A 23,217-nucleotide genomic window follows, 5' to 3' on the forward strand; every position below is an offset into this window, starting at 1 on the left:
ATCGCAATTGGAACTTTTACCTTATAAATCCCTTTTTGTTATGTAAATCATGGGTTTCCATCATGTCATGTGCCAAACAAATCATGTACAGTATTAGTAAGCAATTAACTTTTTACTGTATTTCTGGGACACGGCATGATGCAATTTTTACAATAAAATGATGTAGGACCTTCTTAATGACTGGTCAGCTGCCCCAGAAATGTCGTTCTCCAACTTTAAAATATTTAATGGGTTCTCAGCATAATATGTTGATGTTCTTAATCAAGGAGACTGTGAATATGATTGATGCCTGGAGGACAGCATTAACACATATAATAAACCAAATTGAAATGGCTATAAATTTTCTTTAATTAAGCATTGATGTCTTAATGTGTTGCTTACCTTCCTGTGCCATGCGTTGTATTTTTCCCAATTTCTGACACTGTCGACATACTAACCCTCAGCCGTCACATAAATTGGACCAAAGCAGCCAATACGATTATTAGCTATAATGGTAATGTCATATGGGTTTTACTTGGTGAAAAAAGTACAAATGCAGATTATCCAGGAACATTGTCAACATATTCATATGGCTTCTGTTCAGATGACTTATTTTGTATATGTTCTTATTTTAGCAAAAAAGTACAGGAAAGTTACTGGTAAAGAGATCTATTCGGACACATTAGAAAGCACTCCGATGTTGGAAAAAGAAAAGTTCCCACAGGAGTTTTTTCCAGAGGTAAGTACTTTTAACAGGACCTGGGCTGGATTTACAATACACGTGACCTTTTTGACAAAAATAACTGCACTCTAAAGTTTTTACAATAGCAAAATAATAAAATAAAATATGTTTGGACATAGTATTCTCATGCATGGTATAGAATATGTCCAAATGGTCAGTGAATGGAGCACATGTAATAGAGGAAATCGCTGCTGGTAAACCCCTCTCATTTGACTTCAAACTGCAGCCAGTCCCAGTCAAATGCCCAATGGCACCTACCACATACCTTCATTGTCCCTTGCCAGTTCTCATCTTTTGGGGTACAGACACTAGCTGGATACAGTCACACACTGCAACCGTGTAAGAGCATAGTATGTGACCGTGTGTGTCCATCAGGTGGTTGCACATACTTTTAGGTCCAATTTTAAAACCCAGTCCATTCTTGACCACAGGTCTTATTGTCTAACATCAACCATTGGGGTCAGCTCAGCCTTTCTTGCAGACAAAGCTCACTGGTGTCAGCCCCTAATCGACAAGGTGATTTGAGCTCATCTGCAAGTTCCCAGTTTAGTGAATACATTATGATATTTCCGCATACTAACAAGCTAAATGGTCAAGAGTACATCTTGATTTAAAACTGACCCAAGGTTCAAATTTCTAATCGTTGCACATACCTTCTCTATACTGGACATGCTTGGGCACTACATGGCCACAGAATAATTACTCACAAGCACACAATGGAAATGAATATCTTCAAGTGCATTCCTGCTTTAACTCTACTCCTCTTCAGAGTAAATACATTTTCAGCCATGTAACATCAACGCTTTAACATTATCACTGCTTGGTTTAGAATTGGTAAATATTTTGAAGTTGATTTTCACATTTCAGCTGTGTTGTCTGCATTTTCATCTGCCGCAGCTTCACTAAATAAAGTTAAACGATTTCTATGGAACATTTGCAGAAATTGTTTGCAAACCTCAGAGGGTGTTTTGTACATCTCTCCTGCCTAGCGTGGCCAGCCAGGTCTTCTTGTATAAATTGGATGTCTGCTTTTTGCCGCTTCTGTAGACCGTTTACTTTTCCAAAACCTCACTAGGGACAGATGAAGTAAAAACGATTTCTGCTCCACTTTTACATGAGTTGAACATTCCAGGTAAGGAGATTTTTCACCTCTGTGGAGTGTTGTAATGTCTGGCTGAGCACTACCGACCTGGAGGTGTTGGGAGAAAAAGACGCAAGTGGAAAATATTTGAGTGCTCCTAAATGTTATTTCTACTGTAAGATTAGAAAAAGCACTGTTGCTAATATTTAACGTGAGCCTGTTATCTATAAAATTAGATTATTACTGCTGAATTTAGGAAAAAGAGGTCTGAAAAAAATTGACCCATACAGGTACTGTGAAAATCGGCCACTTAATGTCGTTTATCACATCTAACTATGTTTCAAGCGGCTTGGTTAAAGTGAGTGGGGAATGTGCGGAAATGGGTAGATCACCATTCAGTTCCACGTCCTTTGCCTCCATGTGTGCCCCTAGGAAAAAACTCACCCTGATATGTGTTGAGGAAAGTCTGGCCCTATTCATCATACAAGAGCTGAGTTATCCAGATTGTTGGACCTCAGTCCAGTGATTGGCTCCGCCATCAACAATAACTAAAAAATCATATGCCATACTTTTTTTTTTTTTTTTTTTACCACTTTCATCTACAGCCTTAATACAAAATTACAAGTCACTGCTCGCTCGATTTAGTGTCTGTTGTTTATTAAGACAAACATACTTCACGATGGAGATTTAAAGGCATTCATTATCTTGCTTTGTTAGAACACTCATGAATGCTAATACTGCACAAGGCGCTGTCAGGTAACAGGCAATTTAATTTTATATTGTCTTCTGCCGTCTCTCGTAAACATCAAGTGATTTCTAACGAACTTAGAAGTATATGCAAACAACCCTCGTGAGCTAGAGAGTGATTTCTCTTCTTTTTTTATTGCCGCCGTTTAAGGCTTATTGAAAAGTAATTACGGTGATTGAGATATAATGGTATTCAAAATAATTACTTAACCTACTGGATATAACATGTACAAAACTTTCCCTGCTAATTTATGGGGACTCTTGGCAAGATATAAGCCAAAAAAGATGCCTTTGGGAGCAGCACTTCAGATAATGTTAGACCATTTTAAAAAAAGCAGATATGTGTAGTCTATCAGGGTCGAGTCATATTTTTTGTCCCTGGCTATAGTGAGAAATTGGTTGTTATCATAGATCACAGATACTGCTCAAAGCTCTTATGAAAGATGAATTAATTTCACTAATGCTTTAATGCAAACCTTTCATGGGTAAGGCTGTATGGTGATAACCTCACTGCAGTCTCTCCTTTCTTCATAGTGATTTATTTATCTTTTAGTTGATGAAACTGCCTGTGTTCAAGATCTCTCCAATGTCTGGGGGGGAAAAATCATATTATTAAGAAATCCTGAGAGAGAATGCAATGTTGTTGGGCAGAAGATACGGAATGTGTTTTTTATTTTGACTATTGTTGTCATTTATATACTAGGCTTATGTTAAATCCATACCATAAATTCTTCATAATGGATTACAGGCTCTTCTGATATCAATAAAAAATTGTCCAGTTAAATAACATGTTTTATTTTCTATGGCAAAAGAAAGCAAAAACTATAGTTTTATTGATCTCACACTTCCATAATAATGGGATAACATGTTGACCCTCTATGGCCAGGTATGATTACTCCTAAGCAGAAAAATACGAAGTTATGGATCATTAAAAGGGCTTATCCATAACTGGGACCGCTGAAGGTCTCTCCATATTGCAGCTGCAAGGTGGCAGATCTAGAATACTACAAGCTGATCGGCCTGAAGATGGGTTGTAAAGGTGGGGGGTACGTGGAATTTACCACCTATCCCTGATTTGAGATTAAAACACTGCCCCGGAGGTCTAATCATCAAGTATAGTGCCGTATGGTGCTATTTATTTACTCACACATCTGTCCATAGACATTAACATGTGAACCAAATGGTCCCATAGAAATTACATAATTTTGATATTGGTTAAGAATTAGTGCAACACAAGTGAGGTTACCTGTAGTTTATGCCCCTTTGGACACATATATACCTTTGTCCTAGTTGTTAGGTAGCACCATCGCCACTTTAATCAATGGCTTTGCACAGTTTAGTGTTACTATCGAGAAACCCAGCAAGCCCTGTTTCTAACACTGTGTGCGTCAGCTGGGAATATTTTTCTAATCTTTAACACTATGCTGACCTAATGTTAATCAATTTAATTATCGATCTCTTGAAGAGTAGTATGTCTGGCTGTACGGATCATATAGTGTCAAAATAATTACAAAAGGCTGGGTCCTTTATCATCTGGTGACCCTCAATTTATTTCCCCAAGCCCTAGTACACCTTTATAATTTGTAAATGGTCCTCTGTTAGCTAGCCATGGGCTAATGATGGATACTACTCACATGAAATAGACCATCCTAGTGCTAATTGGAACTGAACCTGGTTAATACAACTTGATGACAAAAGCATCAGGAATGACAGAAGAGCATTTTCCAGAGGTTTTTCCATTGCATGCTGGATATTTAAAATAAATCAAAACAACTGAACAAATAAATTAAGCAGCATAGCAATAAACAAATTATTTTTTATTTAATATGAGTAACAGAATATAATTCTGTTACGACCAGAACATCTTGTAAACAATGAACTATTCTAGTCTTCCTCAGGTAAGCTTTAATGTGTCTATAAGTAACAATGGACAATGACCCAGCTGCTTATGATGTCCATCTAGTACCTGTCCTAGACATTTCATCCGTATTATGTAGCAGTTCTTCTGTTGAGTACAGGGGCCTTTCTGCAAGTTCTGGAAATAAGACCTTCTTTTGCGAACTCTGGATTGTGGGTTATTTTATGCAGACGTATTCAGTCATTCAAATTATTCTGTCTCGTACATCAGTAAGAAGTTTTATGGTGCAAAACAACATATTCTGTTCCTGTGTGTCTCATTCTAATAAAGAATTCTACATTTGAAAGCTTTCCAAAAAAAAAGGGATCGTAGTGCCAGATTTGTTATGGAGACCTTTGAAGTGACACTAGGGAACCAGAAAGTCCCATAGCATTTAATCGTGGATACTAGCAAGGCTATTACTAGTCACATTTCAAGAATGTTAAAGCACTACGAGGGCTATATATCAAATGCCACAAAAATGAACTTACACTGACATTGTGCTATATTTTCCCTGCATTTTTGCATACATGGGGGAGACATAGGTTTCCTAATTCTTAAGGAAGAGTAAGTCCCTTTTTAGTTCTTCTGATATTATATTTGGAATAAAAAAAACTGGAGTTGGTAGAGCCATATCCAGATTACCATTAATATTAAAAAGATATATTTTAATTGATATTAAAATTAAAACAATAATGAAAATTCCGTTTTCTCTGTTACCTGTTACATTTGTTTACAGACACAAGGTCTTTTTATAAGAACAAGCTTTTAAACACCAATATTCTTTGCTTTAAGTGTGTTTTTTTATTATACTGTATTAATTTATCCTGCTATTGTCACCTTTTGAGATGAATTGGCATTGTTGTTTTAATTTTATTAAAAGTTAAGTTTTAATATTAATTATAATCTGGGTGTGTCTCTACCACAGTAAATGTTTAAGTAATTGAGGTGTAGCCTTAATATTTAATTGGTCATTTTTCTATTAATTTATATGTGGAATAATGTTGTAATACAACAAGATTCTAAATTGATACAACTGTAATATATTTTTTATATCATACTAAATGGCTACATGAAGTACCATAGGTAGACAGAAGAATGGGTAACGGTCTCACCTGAACTGTTTGCATCAAAGGCATTTAAAACCAAGAAGTTATTAGGCGTGAAGACAATCAGTAGATGACTCTGGGTAGAAAAATGGTTCCTTTTCAAGGTTGAGGCAGGCTGAGCACATGACAGAAAGAATATAATCAGAAGAAAGGTCAAAGGCAAGGGTCGGGGCTGACAGAGCACAAAGCAAATGGGGATTATGATCTAAGGTCATTTGGATCATTAATCCAAGCAGGAGAGAAAGCAATCGCAACCTGACTGCAGGCTTCACTTGGTCACTGACCACACCTTCTCGCAGATTTAAATTGGTGCTGTGGCAGGAAATGTCCATCTGCATAAAAAAGACATGGAAGCGATTCCTACTAAAGTGACAAGGGCGGTTCCTATTAAAACATCCCACATATCAGTGTTAAGGATAAATGGTTTTCAAGACTCACAATAGAAAAGAGAGGAAAAAAGGCAGCACTTGTGAAATACATTAATAGCTTAATGCAAATAATTGCCAAAATGCACCAGCTAGCCTAAAGTGTGGCCAGGCACCTTGAAAGTACCAGGACCCATACGATTATGGTTTCTCACTACTTTCCTAATTAAACCATCCATATACTCCATGCTACTATCAGTCCATATTAGGGCCCGTCCACTCTGTTAAGGACCTGTAAAGGAAATCAATATTCCCACTCTGTGGCAATCTACACATTCATCCCTCACCTACACATTGTAAATATTTTTTAGTCTCAAGTTTGCACTAAATAGGCATAATTGCATCATAATTCTTTTTTTTTTTTTATAAGTCTAGTGAGATGTAATAACATGAAGGGTAGGTGAAGGGTAAAGCTGGGGTGTTGGAAGTAGGGAAATTGTTTAACTAATATATAAATTAGGGCTGCAACTAACGATTATTTTAATAATCGATTAGTTGGCCGATTATTTTTTTGATTAATCGGATAAAAAAAATGCAATTTTTTTTAATTTAAAATAATGTAATAAAAAACGTACAATTTACACTTTCATCTCTTTATTGCAATGGCCTCTCTCTCTCTATTCACCTTCTTATTTTACTGACATAATAATAAAAGCTACAAGAACCCAAACACAGTGTTTCTCAAACTAGGTTTTAATACAAAGTTATTAGTAAATATTAATTCATATGTTAACTATTGTTCATATTTAATAAAAACTATGAGAAAAAAGCCTTGTTTATATTTTCTTTTATTTACCAAACTGCCCCCAGTTATGCACATCTGACCCCCAGCTTGTCACTCTTCCCCCATATATGCCTTATACCTCCTATATGCCAGAGATTCCACTGTGCCCCCTGATATGCCACTGTGGCCCCGATATGCCTTATACTCCTTATATGCCAGTGATATGCAACTGAGCCCCCTGATATACCTTTTACCCCCAGATATGTCTTATGCCCCCCTGATATGCCTAATATCGATATGCCTTATACCCCCTATATACCTTATAACTTCCAATATGCCACTCGCCCCCATTTATGCCTTATACCTCCCTATATGCCACTGTGCACCCTGATATGCCACTCCGCCCCCCCATAAATGCCCTGCACCACCCTGAAATTCATTATTCTCCCTGATTCACCCAGATATGCCTCCCCCAGATATGCCACTCTGAAATTCATTATACCCCCCCATACACCACTCTACCTCCCGCTATACACCACTCTAACTCCCCCAGATATGCCATTCTGCCTCCCTGAAATTCATTACACCCCCATACACCACTCTGCTACCCTGAAATTCATTATACCCCCATACACCACTATAACTCACCCATATACCACTCTGCCTCCTCCCCCATCCCATACACCACTCTGCCTCCTCCCCCATCCCATACACCACTCTGCCTCCTCCCCCATCCCATACACCACTCTGCCTCCTCCCCCATCCCATACACCATTCTGCCTCCTCCCCCATCCCATACACCACTCTGCCTCCTCCCCATCCCATACACCACTCTGCCTCCTCCCCTCCCATACTCCACTCTGACTCCTCCCCCCTCCCATACACCACTCTGCCTCCTCCCCCTCCCATACTCCACTCTGCCTCCTCCCCCTCCCATACTCCACTCTGCCTCCTCCCCCCTCCCATACACCACTCTGGCTCCTCCCACTTTGCCTCCTGTCAGCAACAGAGGTTCACAAGACACCAGGGCGCTGGGTAGAGAGGCAGAGTGGCGTATGGGAGGGGGAGGAGCCAGAGTGGTGTATGGGAGGGTGGCTCCCATACACCCCTCTGACTCCTCCCCCCTCCCATACACCGCTCTGCCTTTCTCCCGACTCCCTGGTATTTTGTGAACCTCCGTTGCTGACAGGCACTTACACTGCAGCTTCATAGAAGCCTCAGCATAAGTGAAAGGCAGTAACGGAGGCTGTCTGTGTGATGCAGACCCCCACCAGCTGACAGAGGATGATCCTCTGCAGGAGACCTCGATTCTCTGTCAGCCGGTGGGGGTCTGCACGATGTGCACAGACAGCCTCCGTTACTGCCCTTAACTTAAGCTGAGGCTTCTATGAAGCTGCAGTGAAAGTGCCTGTCAGCAACTGGGGTTCACAAAATACTAGGGAGTCAGGAGAGAGGCAGAGCGGTGTATGGGAGGGTGGAGGAGTCGGAGGGGAGAGACGGAAGTTGTCTGTGCGTATCGAACGGACACCCGCCAGCCGACAGTGAGGGGAATCCAGGTCCCCTGCAGCGTTGCGGGGGATTTGGATTCTAGTATTATAATCTGATCTCTGTTTGAGGTCGGATTATATAAGGAGAGGAGTTTTTCAGAGAATTTGCTCTGAAAAAACCTCTTTTTATAATCGATTAAAAAGCGATTCGACTAATAGATAATGAAAATCGTTGTCAACGATTTTAATTATCGATTATTAACGATTTTATCGATTAGTTGTTTCAGCCCTAATATAAATTGTATAGCGTAGACTGTCATAACATCTATCCAAGATAGTGTAAGTACTATAAAAGGTTAAACGTGAACATGCTATGATAAGGGCCAGAAATATAGCTCTATTTTTTTGCTTGAATTTGACATCATCATAGTCATTATCATCATCAAAGAAGGACAGACTTGTTTTAGGTGGTATGGTGTAGCGGTGGGCCTTGGGGAGGGGCTTTTCCAAAAAATTTTTTTTTTACTTTGCAATCTATTGATATTTATTAGAGATGCACAGTGAGCAAAATCGCTTCGGACAAAATTTTCGTTTGCCATGTTCGCTTTTGGGCAACAAATTTAGTTCCCAGCCATTCGGCTCGGATGGAATTCGGGGGCCTTTTTTTTTAATTTGGAATGACATTGGGGGAGCGTTCCCAAATGAGGAGGTCCCCGACACCTTCTGGACTCACCTTTCATTATAGTTAGGATGGTCAAAGAGGTGCAGCAGTAGTATTAGGGCACTGGGCCTGGGGAGGCAGACACTGGCAGATGATAGGCACATGCAGCCTGGATTTCCCAAATATTATATATTATAAATATTGTCACCAATATTTATTTATCAATGAAGAATAATAGATGGTATGCTAGAAACATATTAACTTGTCCCCAGATTACAGGTTTGGCTAGTTGAATAAATGGCCGACTGCATTAATCAACTAAACTCTACTCAGGAACAGGGGAAAATGTGTGCTGCAGTCCCTGTAATACACTACAGTAGCCACTACAGATTCATCAATCCACTCTACAACAGTACATTTTCTGCACTAAAAAAAACAATTAATTTGTAGTGTGGTAGGTGAGTAATGAGCATTAATGTCAGCCTCTGCTAAGCTAATTGTCACCATCTCACACTCCAACTCTTATCAGTCTGTAACTGCTGCTACTGACAAGTTAAAATGGCGTCAGCACACTTATATATCTAATGCTTGTCCCTTCTCCTTGTTAATGCTGATTGGCCAGAGTGAAAAGTAAGGAAAAATTCCCACAGGTTATTGGACCCATCAATTATCATCAATGAGACCACCCCCATTTGCTTGGCTACTTCTACCTATCAGTCATTGATATGTACCCGCCTACACACAGTCCCTCCCACTGTACCTCATCAAGGAGCACCAAACGGCTTGTAATGGGGCCTAAATGGCTTGTAATGGCTGCGGCTACACTTGGTGACGAATCATGACCAATTTTCAGAACTTTTGCAGTTTGTTTTCGCCAGTTCTGTCAGAGATCGCGTTTATATGTGTTGCGTTACAAACGCACAAAACAGGCAATTTTCTAGGTATAGTGCACCCACTCAATATATGAATATATTGTTCATGGGTCCTAGGCAATAATAAGACTGAGTAAGGGCACCGTAAAATAACCCCAGTCTGCCCCTGCCCCTAGAGGACAGAAGAACAAGTTAGAATTAGATACAGGAGCATAACGTAGAATATTAGGCATTATTTCATATGATAAAGAATTGTACAGTATAACTTAAATGTCACAAAGAAAAAAATCTTGTTATTTATGTGAATATCAGTAAGCTATTGATCCAGCTCGAAATCTAGAAGTATTTTATTTCCCCACCCAATCTGGAAACGCTTCAGCGGAGTTCTTGTTTTCCTTTCCCTGGATTAATTTAAAGGTGATCTTGGAAAAGTGTGATTTGATGCGTTTGCCAATTTACAACCTTATTAACTGTGTTTCTATTAAAATACTTCTTACTAGTCTATTAAATAGACTAAATTATTATGGCAATAGCCTAAGCAGTTAAGTGTATGAGTTATAGTTTTACTTATAAGTGATAAATCTGTATTATATAAACTTACTAATGAGATTTTTCTTGATCTGTATGGCAGATATTTATTTTTTTTGCCAAATGTTTATTAAATGGTTTCCAAAGGGTGGAATTTATTTATTTATTTTGTTGATCCTATCTGGTCATTCAGTGTAAGAGATCTACAAATCAGAGGCCGCAAGTAAACATTTGATAATGATTTAATATTTTTTTTAACTAAAGGGGATTATTCAAAATGACAGATATAACAACTAAGTACTGGTACAATGATCAAGTAGTAAATACTTAGACCTGTCTCTTAGCTGAACCTAAAATAAGTACAGATCAATAAAGATTAAATTAACTGATATGATAACATATCTAGTTCAAAGAAAGTCTTGCAGCATGTTTTTTGTACTTCAGCAAAACATTTACTGAAAAAAAGAAGGTAGCTTAAAAATGAGTATAAAAAAAATTAGATTTGTACAGTATATATATATTTATTATACACAGTCCTGTGAAAAAGAGATAACATCCTATTTTAATTCTATTGTTTTTACAAATCATGACAATAATAATCATCTGTTCCTTAGCAGGTCTAAAAATTACGTAAATACAAGATCATACTCAGATCAATGACAACACACAAGACACATTACACTGTCATGATTTATTCAAGAATAAATCCAAAATGGAGAGGCCAATGGTGAAAAACTAAGTAAACCGTATTATTCAATGGCTTGTAGAAACCACCTGTAGCGATAACTTGATGTAATGTTTTCTGTATGACTTCAGTCTCTCACATCATTGTGGTGGAATTTTGGCCCACTCTCTTTTACAACATTGCTTCATTTAGATTTAAGGGCATTTGTTTATGCACAGCTCTCTTAAGGTCCCGTCACAGGATTTCAATCGGGTTGAGGGTCTGGACTTTGAATGGCCACCTTGATTCTTTTTTTTCAGCCATTCTGTTGTAGATTTGGTGGTGTGTTTGGGATCATTGTCCTATTGCATAACTCAATTTCGGCCAAGCTTTAGCTGTTGGACAGATGGCCTCACAGTTGACTCTGGACTACTTTGATACACAGAGGAATTAATGGTCAACTCAATTACTGCAAGGTTCCCAGACTCTGTGGCTGCAATACAAGCCCAAATCATCACCCCTGCACCACTGTGCTTGATAGTTAGTGTGAGGTGTTTGTGCTGATATGCACTATGCACTATGCATTATGGACAAGCATCTCCACGTTGGTCTTTTCTGTCCAAAAGACATTGCCCCACAAGTCTTGTGGTTTGTTGAGATACAACTTTACAAACGTAAACCATTCTGCCATTATCTGTTTAAAGAGAAGAGGCTTGCCCCAGCAACTTTTCCAAACAAACCATACTTTTTCAGTCTTTTTCGAATTGTAATGTCATAAACTTTAACGTTTAACATGCTAACTGAGGCCTGTAGAGTATGAAGTGTAACACTTGTTTTTATTTTGCAATTTCTCTAAAGATTGCACAGTCTGACCTTGGGGTGAATTTGATAGGATGTCCACTCCTGGGAAGATTGGCAACTTTTCTGAATGTTTTCCACTTTTGAATAATCTTTCTCACTGTAGAATGATGGACTTTAAACAGTTGCTTCTCTAAGATCATTGCTGATGTTTTTCCTCCTTGGCATTGTGTTAACACACACCTGAATGCTCCAGACCAGCAAACTTCTAAAACTTTGGCTTTTATAGAGGTGGTTACACTTGCTGATTGTCAATTAATCAAGGGCATTTGATTAGCAGCAGCCATCTGCTACTTAGCATCTTAAATCACATGGAAGCAGCAGGGGTGTACTTAGTTTTCCACACTGGCTTCTCCATTTTGGCTTTAATTTTGTTGAATAGATCATGACACAGTGTTATTCATCTGAGGCTGTAGTTACCTTATTTTTAGAATAATTGTCATGTCCTGGTGTATAAACCCATATAATTCAAAGACTGTATGTATATATATATATATATATATATATATATATATATATATATATAAATTTCTGTGACTCTTCATCTTTTTCTGTCTTAACCCAATAAAAGGTTTCCCTTTTGACTTTGCTGTGATGTAAATGGTATGTTCATATTTTGTTTGTTTTTCTTTCCAGTGACTCACAGCTCTTTCATTGTATTAAATAACACTTATTCATTGTATTTTTTTCAGAGTAAATCATCTAGGAAAGGCTTTATTCGAACGCGATGGTGTATTACAGACTGGTATGTTTCACCTTCTTTTGATTTGACTTGAGGGAGCCGAATGTTCATTCCTCAGACACACAAACTGTTTAGATGACTTGAAAACCTATAAGAAACCATTATGAAACATTTATATTTCACCATGATTTGTGTGAATAATATAAGGATAGTAAAACTTGATGCCTGAGGGTTTTTTAAATTCTTCTTGATCTTGTTTTAAAAATTGTTTATGGGCAATAGGGGCATTAATTTCCTGGTGCCTTAAAGATGCTGTCCAAATCTTCAATAAACTGTCTAGTATATTAAAGGGACACTTTAATGCATATGATAGAGTGGTCCCTTTAAACTTTCGTGTGATATCCCTTGCAAATGCATGGAGGGATTTTGCATATTCCCCCAAAAATATTTGGAATATGCATTTTTTGTTGAGGAGCCTCTATAGGGGCACACGCAAATTAACTTCAACAGTTCTGTTCATTTTTTATTTTCTTCCAATTCCTATTCTTTTAAAACAACACAGAAGCTTTTTAAGTAGCCTTTGATTGGCTGATGTTGTGTCACATGGCAATTTCGTGTCCCTGGCAGTTATGAATGAGGTACATTTTACAGAAAATTAAAGATTTTTTTCTGAGAAACGGTCATTCAGTTGTACCAGGAACAATGCTTCTAATGTTACATTTAATTACAAAATGTTAACTTCAGCAGAGTAAGTGGAACAGCACCTTTAATCTGTTCATGGTAATTGATCCACTTTTATCCACTGTAAGAGGGGTGTAGTTTTTTTAATCCATACTTCTCAAACATTTTTTGCTAGGATTAATTTTAAAGGACTTTAGGAAACCAGATCCAACTTTTTTACCCCGTGCCATTGCTTTATCACACATTATGAATTTTATGCAGTCACAATTTTCATATCTTTTAAGTACCACCTAGAACATTTGTTACTGGTAATTTTCCTGGACTATTTGTGTAATAGTTTACCAGCAACAACTGGTTTATTTCTGTCTGTTGTATGTTAGGTTTTGTTTTACTTATTTAAATATGATAAGAAAGGGCCACTTACCCTTATATAACTAATTGGTTTAAAACAGAAACCCACTCAAGTTAAAATAAAGCTTCTTGGTAGTAATTAGCACATCTCAGTTTGACAAACCTCACATTGAAAGCATTAACCTTTGTTATTGGTAAGATACTGAAATGTATACTGTAATATCAGTTTTTATCAGTCTGAGTTAGGATAGCGTTAGTTGAGTTGAGATTGTGACTACGTATTTTTTCTCCCCTAAGGTTTATTGCATTTTACACTCATTCAAATGATCCATGTTAAAAAGTGTTGTTGATTATGCAAAACTTTCCAGTTTCCACATGATGCCACATTGCACAGATACTGCTGTGCCCTTCTTTTAAGAGAAAAAGACTCTAAAGGGGCAAATTAAACTATGTATATCTATTTCTAATAAATGTGGGTAGTTTTTATCATAGTACAAGAAATATGACCAAAGTACATTTATTCTTTTTTAACCAGGGTAGCGTTGGCAGCATTTGACCCAATGTTCAAGTCCAGCCGAGTGGACCACTCATACTCCAATTGTTTACTTTCAAATCCTGTCTAAAACGCACTTGCAGAACGGGGTTGCATAGAGAGGATCCAGGCAGGACATAAATGTCCTAAATCTTCAAATCTTAGTAACTTTATCTCCGCAACTTTCTTTACAGTGCCTTTGACTTGGTAAACATCCATCTTTTCCACGATGCTTCCAATTTAATTGCTTGGGAATCCAGCCCTTCTATCTACTCAGGAATACGGCAGAAGGCTCTTAGTTATGTTCTTAATAGGTATGTAATACAAATGTATCTATATAAGAGAGGGAGACCTACCATTTCACTCGTTGTTGTTGTTGTTGTTATTATTATTATTATTATTATAACAAGTAGTGCATAACATAACAATTTGACTTACAGAAACAAGAGGTAAGGAGGGCTTATAATCTAGAGATATTTTTCTACAACACTTAACCCCTGGTTATTAAACCTTTGTGGGTGATGAGAAGTATAGCAAAATTGGAAACTTCTACTTTGATGCACTTTATAAATCCATTCTGATCTGTGTATTTGGTCATAAATATATGTTTGTATTTTAAGTAAGGTTTAAAATCTATTTTGCATTCTTTTCCTATCCACTTACACACATCCAAAAGTTAAGCATTCTTCGTGAGTATCAGTAAACTTTTTAGCACACCCTAAAGCTGGGTAAGTCAGCCATAACATGGCTTGGGAAGGCCAGACCCAAAAATTGGCACATCCAGGTCCACATTTTTGTTTAATACTCTATGTTGTTCTCGAGGCCCACTAAACCATGTACCACTTATATCACTTCTTTCCTCTGCTACTTCCCTTAATTTGGATTAACACCATTCACTCTCTCAAGCAGATTTCACAACCAGTGTTGATGTCTAGGGATTCATGCAGTTGAATGATAAATAATCCACAGGTGAATAGCCTGTGTTATATTTGTGTGCATGTTAAAGCTGAGAAGATGATACCTTTTCAGGTCTATTTTCAGGCCATCAATAAATTATTTATGCTTTTTGTTTCCTGTCGACTCTCATATTTTCTCAAAATTGTTTGGTTTCCTTATGGTAATCCATGGCAGGTTAGAGAGATGTGAAAAGTCTTATTATTCCCCTGCCCGAACCTCCTCTTTGTCTAAACTTTGCAATCTTCATCTGTTACACTGTAAAGGAATCTTTTCTTAACATGGTGAGTCTTGTCAAATACCATCCCATTATTGGTTGCTTGCTTGTAGCATGCTGCCTGCTTCATTAAGCTAATTTTATCCTCAGACCTCCCACGATGCATTGGCAATGGGGAGGGAATGAGACTGTAGTTTTAGTGTTAACCTTGGGTCACAGATGTTGTGATGGATATCATTAAAATGTGACACTGCCAAAAAAAGTCCTGGCTCTCCACTGTCCAGGAGGGGGAAACCCTGGATTCTAGGTTGTTCCACCACTATTGGAATTGCATTCACACAAATTGCTCATTTTGAGCATGCAACCAGCCGCGGATCCGGACCTCCATAGTGAAATGATGGGCTGAGTCGCACAAAAGGGCATTTCTGTAAAAGCAGTGAATAATGACTAACCCTTTTCATCTGCATTGCTAACCTTTTGGCAGCCACCAGCAAACTCTATTCTGATCGGCTGATTGGGGAGGACAATACACTGAAGCTCACTTTGAATGAATGCTACCACCAACAGTGCCCCTATTCATGTTTTTGGGAACCATCTTTCACCATTGTCTAACACCACTCCTCCAGACAGTAGGAAAAGGGAAAGTGAGAACATATAAGTATACAGGGTGTGGGGGGGGCTGATTCTTTTCTTGCCTGTAATCTCATTTTAAAGCTGCATTGAACTGCTTTTCCAGCTGAGCAGCAGGAGCTATACAGTGTCGGATAAACATGAAGAGAGAGGTTCCAAGTCAGGTCTTTAAATCCCCTTAACTGCATGGCCTAATAATGCAGATCTGGTGCCCCTGAAAATAGAAGCTGATAAGTCTTTTCCTCCAAAGCCTTTAAACTGGCAAAGAGCATTTAACAGTAAAGCACGGAACAATACTAAGAAGGAAACCGTTAAACCAGCAAAAGGGTTTTTTGGGGGGGGGTTGGTGAAAGGCAGGACACCTTCTTCCCTTTGATTGAAGTTGCTTCTATCCCTGGTAACATGTCTAAATGGTACTAGGCCTGTCTGCCAAGAAGGAAAAGGCATTATACAGACTGCTGCATCATGTAGTTCTATAGTAAGATAAATTCAAATTCATGTAACGATACCCATTGATTGTCTGAGTTTCCTTGATATCTAGAATAAAGGAGTTGATAGAATGACGCTTGTGTTATATACTTTGATAATACCAGTGTTGTTGCTTTTGGAGCATTTGTGGTTCTCACCAGATCTTGGCAAAAATAATTTTATTCCTGGAATATCATAAATGACACGGCCTCTTCTTCATTCAGTAGTTTTACGCCATAAAAAATGACCACATTGTTTACATCTACAGCCTACTTAAAATGAATGTCTCCTCCAAGTGTATGTATGTATGTATGTATGTATGTCGAAAATGTGAATTATGGCTCCAGATACAAACCAGCTCACTCATTTATTCTACCCAGCCTACCTTACTAAAATCTACCTAATGTGCGGGGAGGCATCTCCCATGTACTTTACTGCTGGCTTTGTGGCTAGTGCCATCCTTTAATATGCAGCCGTCTTCTGGTTACATACGCGTGCACACCGCAGCAGTGTAAGAATGGAGCATGTGGTCTTGTGTAATGAGCTAGTGGCGGCACGCATGTCATTTAAATCGACTGGTCTGATTTCCACCCCTAGTCCATTCCCGACACTAAAAATATTGTTAACGTTCACTAACGTTTTTTAACTTTGTGGCAGAACCATTGATAAACATGTAAAACTTTTCAACGTCTTAAAAAGAATTTGAGAAAAAAAAATATTTCTTCTTTTGTGAAGGGAATGGATTTTGCCCAGAGTGCTTATTCAGAAATTCAAACTTTTACATGTATCCGCTATAGCTGCTTAATCATTATAAAAAAAAAAAATGTGGAAAAAAAAATTTACATACTACTTTTTTCAACCTGGAAAATGTTCAATAAGAAACAAAACGTTTAACGTGCCAATACAGTCACAGCGCGCTGCTTTCATTGCTATACATGTCTAAAATAGAAACATTCTTTGTTTCTGTATGGAGTCATTTGCACCCATGTAAATATTTTCACTTGTCATTCGAGCTTCATTAAAGAATGATGAGTGTCTCTTCTTTGTTGAGATGGAAATTAACTTTATGTAATAAGGTTAAGTAGGTTCAAAATCAAAACAAGATCAAACTTGGGGAAAACACACAAAAAAATGTTTCCCATGTTTGATTACACTCTTTGTTAAGCCCCTCTCTATATGTGCCTGGGGTCTGCGTTAATGTTCAATATCTTATTCCCAGTTGGTTACAGACCAAAGTAAGCATTGCGTAAACTGCCCTGTTGAGTTGACCATACCTAAAGTGACAACTTTATAAGAGTGGCGGTAGCAGATTCACCGCAGGGTTATTCAATAGCTGTTAGGACTTCCTGAAGTTACCCCGTTAAATAAGACTTTTTTTAACGTGACAGCAATTTTCTGTTTTGCCTTTGAAATGCTGCCTGGTTTAGTTCAACAGAAACATTTTTACATTACATGTGTGAAATTCTTGCATAAAGCAGTCTTTTATACCCACTATTATTTTCTCACAAATATAGTCCATTGTCACATAGCAGAAGTTAATTTGATCAACATTGGGACATTTAACTTTTATGTCCAGTCAAAAGACCTGCTTCATGCTCATTTTGGGCATTGAAAAGCAATGATTGCCTTCAAAATAATGTTACTATTAACAATTCTCAGCAATTAGTTTCCCAGGGAGAGACGCTGTGATGCACAGGCTCCACACAGGCTCCACACAGGCTCCACACAGGCTCCACACAACCATTCTTTGTCATTTTATGGTTCCTCATTAGTCATCTGTCAGTTTGACTCAAAGAGCCCTCCAATCTAAATGTTTCTCTTTGGGCTTTTCCCAGAACTAGCTGCTGAATGGGCAACATAGAAACCACTTCGTTTCTAGGCAAAACTGACTGCTTGCCAAAGAACTGGGTCATTAACACCTTCAGTGCCATTGGGGCATGCCACACTTAACCGCGAGAGGTCTTACTCAACAACCTGGCGTTTAATAGGTTAAGAACACTGGAGGACAGGACAATGCCGTTCTTTTTCAGCAGGCCTTTTTTCATGCAGTAAATTGTATCCGGGCTTCTATGTATCTATTAAAAGTATAAATCCGTGGGTGGTAAAGTGAACATGATCTAAAATGTTGGTGCCCCCTTCCAAATAGGTGAGCAGTGACTATTGCAAGTTCTGACAATAAGGACAAACATGCTGTTTTTGGTTCTGTTTTGTTTTAATCCGAAATTTGTCAAAAATACTAGTTAACACCATTTTTACTTAGCCGTACATATTCACCAGTGCACATCGTGCATCTTTTTTAACCTCTGTAAATTTTCAGTCATTTACAGTCCCTTAGCAAAAAAAAGTGTTAGGTTAAAACTTTGGTTAAATCCATTAAGAATGAGTATATTTTAGGTTAAAGCTGGTTTTAGGGTTTCCAGCTCCCCATAAGTCTGCCTCATTTTCCATGAATTTGCTTGCTAACATTGAGGAGAACCTGGTAATGGCCTCTTCAGCAACTAAGTGCCATAACCTCCGAAACAATAAGTTGCATATATTCTGGCTCCTAACTTTTACTACATATTTGTCCAGCCCTGCCTTATGTGGATACAATGAGAGTAACCATCTAAACTTCCTGTTCTCGGGATTATTCCTCCCCTGTAGTAAAGTCACTGATCAATTCGTTCTGGCAGCCATTGTGTGGGTGGAGTGAGGTGAAGGGAAAATATTTCAAAACGTGTCTCTTTTTCACAGATCTCTGTGACTCTTAGGTAAAATGGCCCATTTATTTTAAATAAAGTATCACCAGATCAATTACACAGATTGAAATACAAGTAACAACCTATGTTTATCTTCTTCGTGAGCCTTATCAGTCAGTTATCCAGGAAAGTATTTTTTTTTTAATTTTATTTTTATTGGTATCAGAGAAGAGTTGAAACCAAAAAGTTTTTACATCTCTTCTTGTAACCCGGAAATCATTACATTGTTAAACTATAAAAATATAATATTTTCCAACCCCAGTGTTACATGAACAATATAATGTAAAATGGCGCTCCAAAAGAGATGTAAGCACCTAAAAGATTCATTTTAAGAAAGTCAAGTCATGACCCTTGATAATATGCCATAGATATGACTGCAAGTCCAATACAGAGACATAAAAGTAGATCAGAACTTGTGGGTGCTCAACGTGTAAAAATGGCAGAACCACTAATACAAATGTTATTATAATCTGCTGTCATATTCAACTGATGCCGACGCCTTTGAGAATGAGAAATATCTGGAAAAGTACCAATAGATAAATAAAAAAACACAAAAATAATGGTCCAACAAAAACCATAAAGGCCTAAGCCTTAATCATTAACGAGGTAAACCGTTTAGGCTCCCAGAGTTGCCACTGAGTGCATTGGAGTGTTCTTCTGCCCCAATGGCTTAACGATTCCAACTAGGCATACAACCCATCCTCTCTGCCAACAAATCCAAATTTTCTCAAACTGTTGAGGAGTTGGAAACCCCATGGGAGATTTGTTCCATTTGTGTCTAATGAACTGTGAAGTTAAAAGAATCTCCTGATCGGGTTGCCTGCTTCCCTTTCCTGGCAATGGTAATTTTAGTTGCCAATAAGGCAACGCTTATATGCTTGATAGGGCCAGTTGGGGTATCTCCTGGGAAGATCTGGGATTCTAGGCGTGTTTAGTTAAGTTGTTCAATCTATAAAGTTAAAGGGGCCATCATACATATTAAAGTAATCTATGAGTGACCCTACCCCTCTGTGTCTACTAAAATGCATTCTACCAAAATGACATAAAATAAAATCCTTACTAGACACAGAACGTGCAGCCATGCTGCAAAATCTTCTTTTTCCTCCATGATTTGAAACTTCATGCCACTGATTGGATGCTTAAGCTGTCAGTCAGTGGCAGTGAAATGCTGAACCTTTTCTTTAAATGCTGAAGGTCAGCCTAATTTATGCCACATTTTCATGTACAAATGATTATATATGTGTTGCATTATTATTATTATTATCTTTCATTTATATAGCGCCAACAATTATTATTATTGATTTTCATATGGTGTCATCATATGCCATAGCGATGTACAATGGGTAGGATATAACATAACAATTTGACTTACAGAAACAACAGGTGAGGAGGGCCCTGTTCAAACAGGCTTACAATCTAGAGGTTTGGAGCTCTAAACTGAATTAGATATGCAAAACAATATCCTTGGGAATCTATCATCTCTGTGTAAGCGATCTACCAATGGATGCAAGCACCTTCAAGTTAAATAAATAGATATATATTTTAAAATCTGAGAATAAATCTTATCCATGCACATTTGTTTGTTTTCTTTTTAATACAAATGAAAGAAAATCCATAAATGCTAAAGGCACTTGATATTATTTTATTAGATTAGTGGAAAATGAAAATAAATGACCCTTGTGGTTTTATTTATATCTTCTAAATGTACCTATTTGTAATGAGCAAATGACTTTGAATTGCAAAGCGTGCTGTCTTATTCACTAGAAGCTCATTGGTTTCCATTGTGGGTATTCTCTTATTTTTATAGAATTTTGTAAAATGTATTTTTTATTGAAACAAGCATGTACATCACATTTCTTGAAGCAAATGTATTTTTTTATTACTATAACCCATTAAATACAAACAAGGGTGCCTTGCATCAAAAACTGTTTGAAATATCAATGTTAAATTAAAATATGTTAATTTGTCTTAGTGAGCAGTTTATTTTGTAATGTTTTTATATTCTACTAGAAGTCAATTAATTTTACTGTTTCTATGGGGTTTTTTTGTTTTTTTTTTCCTCCATTGGTATAAATTTGCGATTGCTTTGTAAGGTCTGTAATTCTTTCCTTACGTGTGCCTAAGAATATGGGGGGGGGGCTTAATTTAAAAAGTGTTTTTGTGCAATCTTTGAGAAATAATCTTATCTCCTTACTAATTGGACCATTGCATTACCTATGGTAAGGTCAATTAATCCATTTCAATATGTATTGGTGTAAAGTGATTGCTGTTGTGATTTCCACTTAGACACCTACAAACAAGCCCTAGTGAATGTAATAAACAGGGCCAGGATCAGTTGAAGGCAAGTGACTCTTAGACATTAAGGAGGCCCAAGAGTTTGAAGTTACCAAAAACATTATAAGGGCAAGCAATGTTAAATAACATGAGGGTGACACACAGTGTATGAAAAGAGACCAAATCATGGTTTACTCCTCTTCATTTCATCGTTTAGAGATTTGAATCAGCCAATCGAATGCTGTAGAAAGATTTTCTAGTATGTTGCTTTATTGTAAGTCTCCTGAACAGGTGTGTTACTGCAAGTTTAAAGTCCATGATACTGTACAACTGATAAGAGTTAAGTGCAGTTAGAGTTGAATGAGAGAGTTTTTGCTAATATGAAGGTCGTAGTAGGAATCAGGCAAGACTTTGTTTTCCGTCTGGTTTCCATCTCTGATCTATGCTACCTTTTTTCAGGGGATACATAACATGCGTTATGTGACCTGAGGTAGTCCCCCCGTAGTCCCCTATAACCAGCTCATGGCAAGGGACAAGCTACATGAGTTGAGATTTCATGTTGGACCCAAGTCAACAAAAGGTGGGCAGGTAGCAGAGGTCAGTCAGGGTCAATGACAATCTAAGGTCAGTCAACACAGGTAAAGGTTAAAAAAGCAACAGTAAGCAAAGCTTCATAGTTCTGGAGCCGCAACACAAACGTATTACTCACTTACCCAATAAAAAAGTTGAATTGATTTTAGACCGTGCCATAGTCTATGATCTCTTTCTATTTGCTCTTTGTTCTCCTGTTCCTGCGTCTCACTGCCCTGCTTCTGCAAGAGTCTCTGCATAGGCCGAACCTTTCAGTCCATTATTGGCTCATGATGCTTGCAGGGACATGGTGTGTTAGCAACAATAATATTCTTCAGTTTAGGGGATGGGTACAAGGCCAATTTTCCAGCTCTTGAAAAGATGGATTTACATATGAATTGCAAATATTTGGAAGAACAATAAGCTCTGTTGGCGTAGTCTTTCATCCTGGCACCTTTAAAATGATGACACTCTGGGGTTCATCAAAGATACTAATATCATCTAGTGTGTAGATGACAGAAGCCTGCTTCCTGATACAAAGGTTAGTTAGTTTAGTGCTAGCCATTTCATTGTTTCAACAGCAGAATTATTTTTGCTTCAATTCAAAGTCTATATGTAGAAATTATTCCACCTGAATGAGGAACCTCTGAGGTCATAGTAGCTTTTGTGACTCTACACCTTCGGTCGGACTGTTGGTCGGCTAAAAGGTATCACAAATGCCAAGGATCTATTGTTTATTATAAAGGTCACAGGGTTAAAAAAAATGTTATATGCATACTTCCCACTGTCTTATTATTTAAGGTACTTGTAGAATTTAATTTAATTGTGAGCAATCATAGTCACTCCCTGCCGATCATTCAGTGGGAGCTCAGATCAGAATTAGTATTTAGAGGCTGTACGTCCCCAACAGAATTCCCGGTAAATCGGTCCTGAATAAGCTGTTTTTCCCAGAAGTCATTGCATTTGCCTTTTAACTTCCTGGTTGTCAAGAGACCCTACCCGGTACAGGCCACGTATAATGTAACAATGCATACTGTAGATCTCATTACATGGGCACTTGGACCAACTCTGCATTTATGAAACAAATGCATCTGATGCTCCGAACCCATGAAAAGATCATGTGTTTTTATGTATTAAGCGAGGTGGGATCCCGTTAACTCCGTATATTGCCTGCAAATAATTGCTCCCTAACCTGGCACTGAAACAGTTAATCCTTAGGGTTGCCGAGTGTGGAGAGAGTTGGTGCGCACGGTGTAGCCAATTGTTGTTAGTTACTGTTACTAACACTGAATCCAAGCATTGTTCATGTGGCAGGAGACAAGGAAGGCTTGGCAACCATAAACATA

General features: G+C 37.9%; 1 protein-coding gene across 1 annotated transcript in view; it reads left to right on the forward strand.

Annotated features, from left to right (window-relative positions):
• Window positions 1-23,217, forward strand: part of LOC149298955 (inositol polyphosphate-5-phosphatase A-like) — a 217,842-nt gene that overhangs the window by 123,226 nt on the left and 71,399 nt on the right. Inside the window, exons 6-8 of the mRNA XM_089486955.1 lie at window positions 615-718; window positions 12,467-12,519; window positions 14,215-14,334. Of these exons, the coding sequence (XP_089343081.1) occupies window positions 615-718; window positions 12,467-12,519; window positions 14,215-14,334 (277 nt within the window). The remainder of the gene's footprint in view (window positions 1-614; window positions 719-12,466; window positions 12,520-14,214; window positions 14,335-23,217) is intronic.

The sequence above is a fragment of the Sceloporus occidentalis genome, unplaced genomic scaffold (assembly GCF_023333645.1).
Source record: "Sceloporus occidentalis isolate IW3139 unplaced genomic scaffold, rSceOcc1.0.p SCAF_30, whole genome shotgun sequence".
Classification (NCBI taxonomy): domain Eukaryota; kingdom Metazoa; phylum Chordata; class Lepidosauria; order Squamata; family Phrynosomatidae; genus Sceloporus; species Sceloporus occidentalis.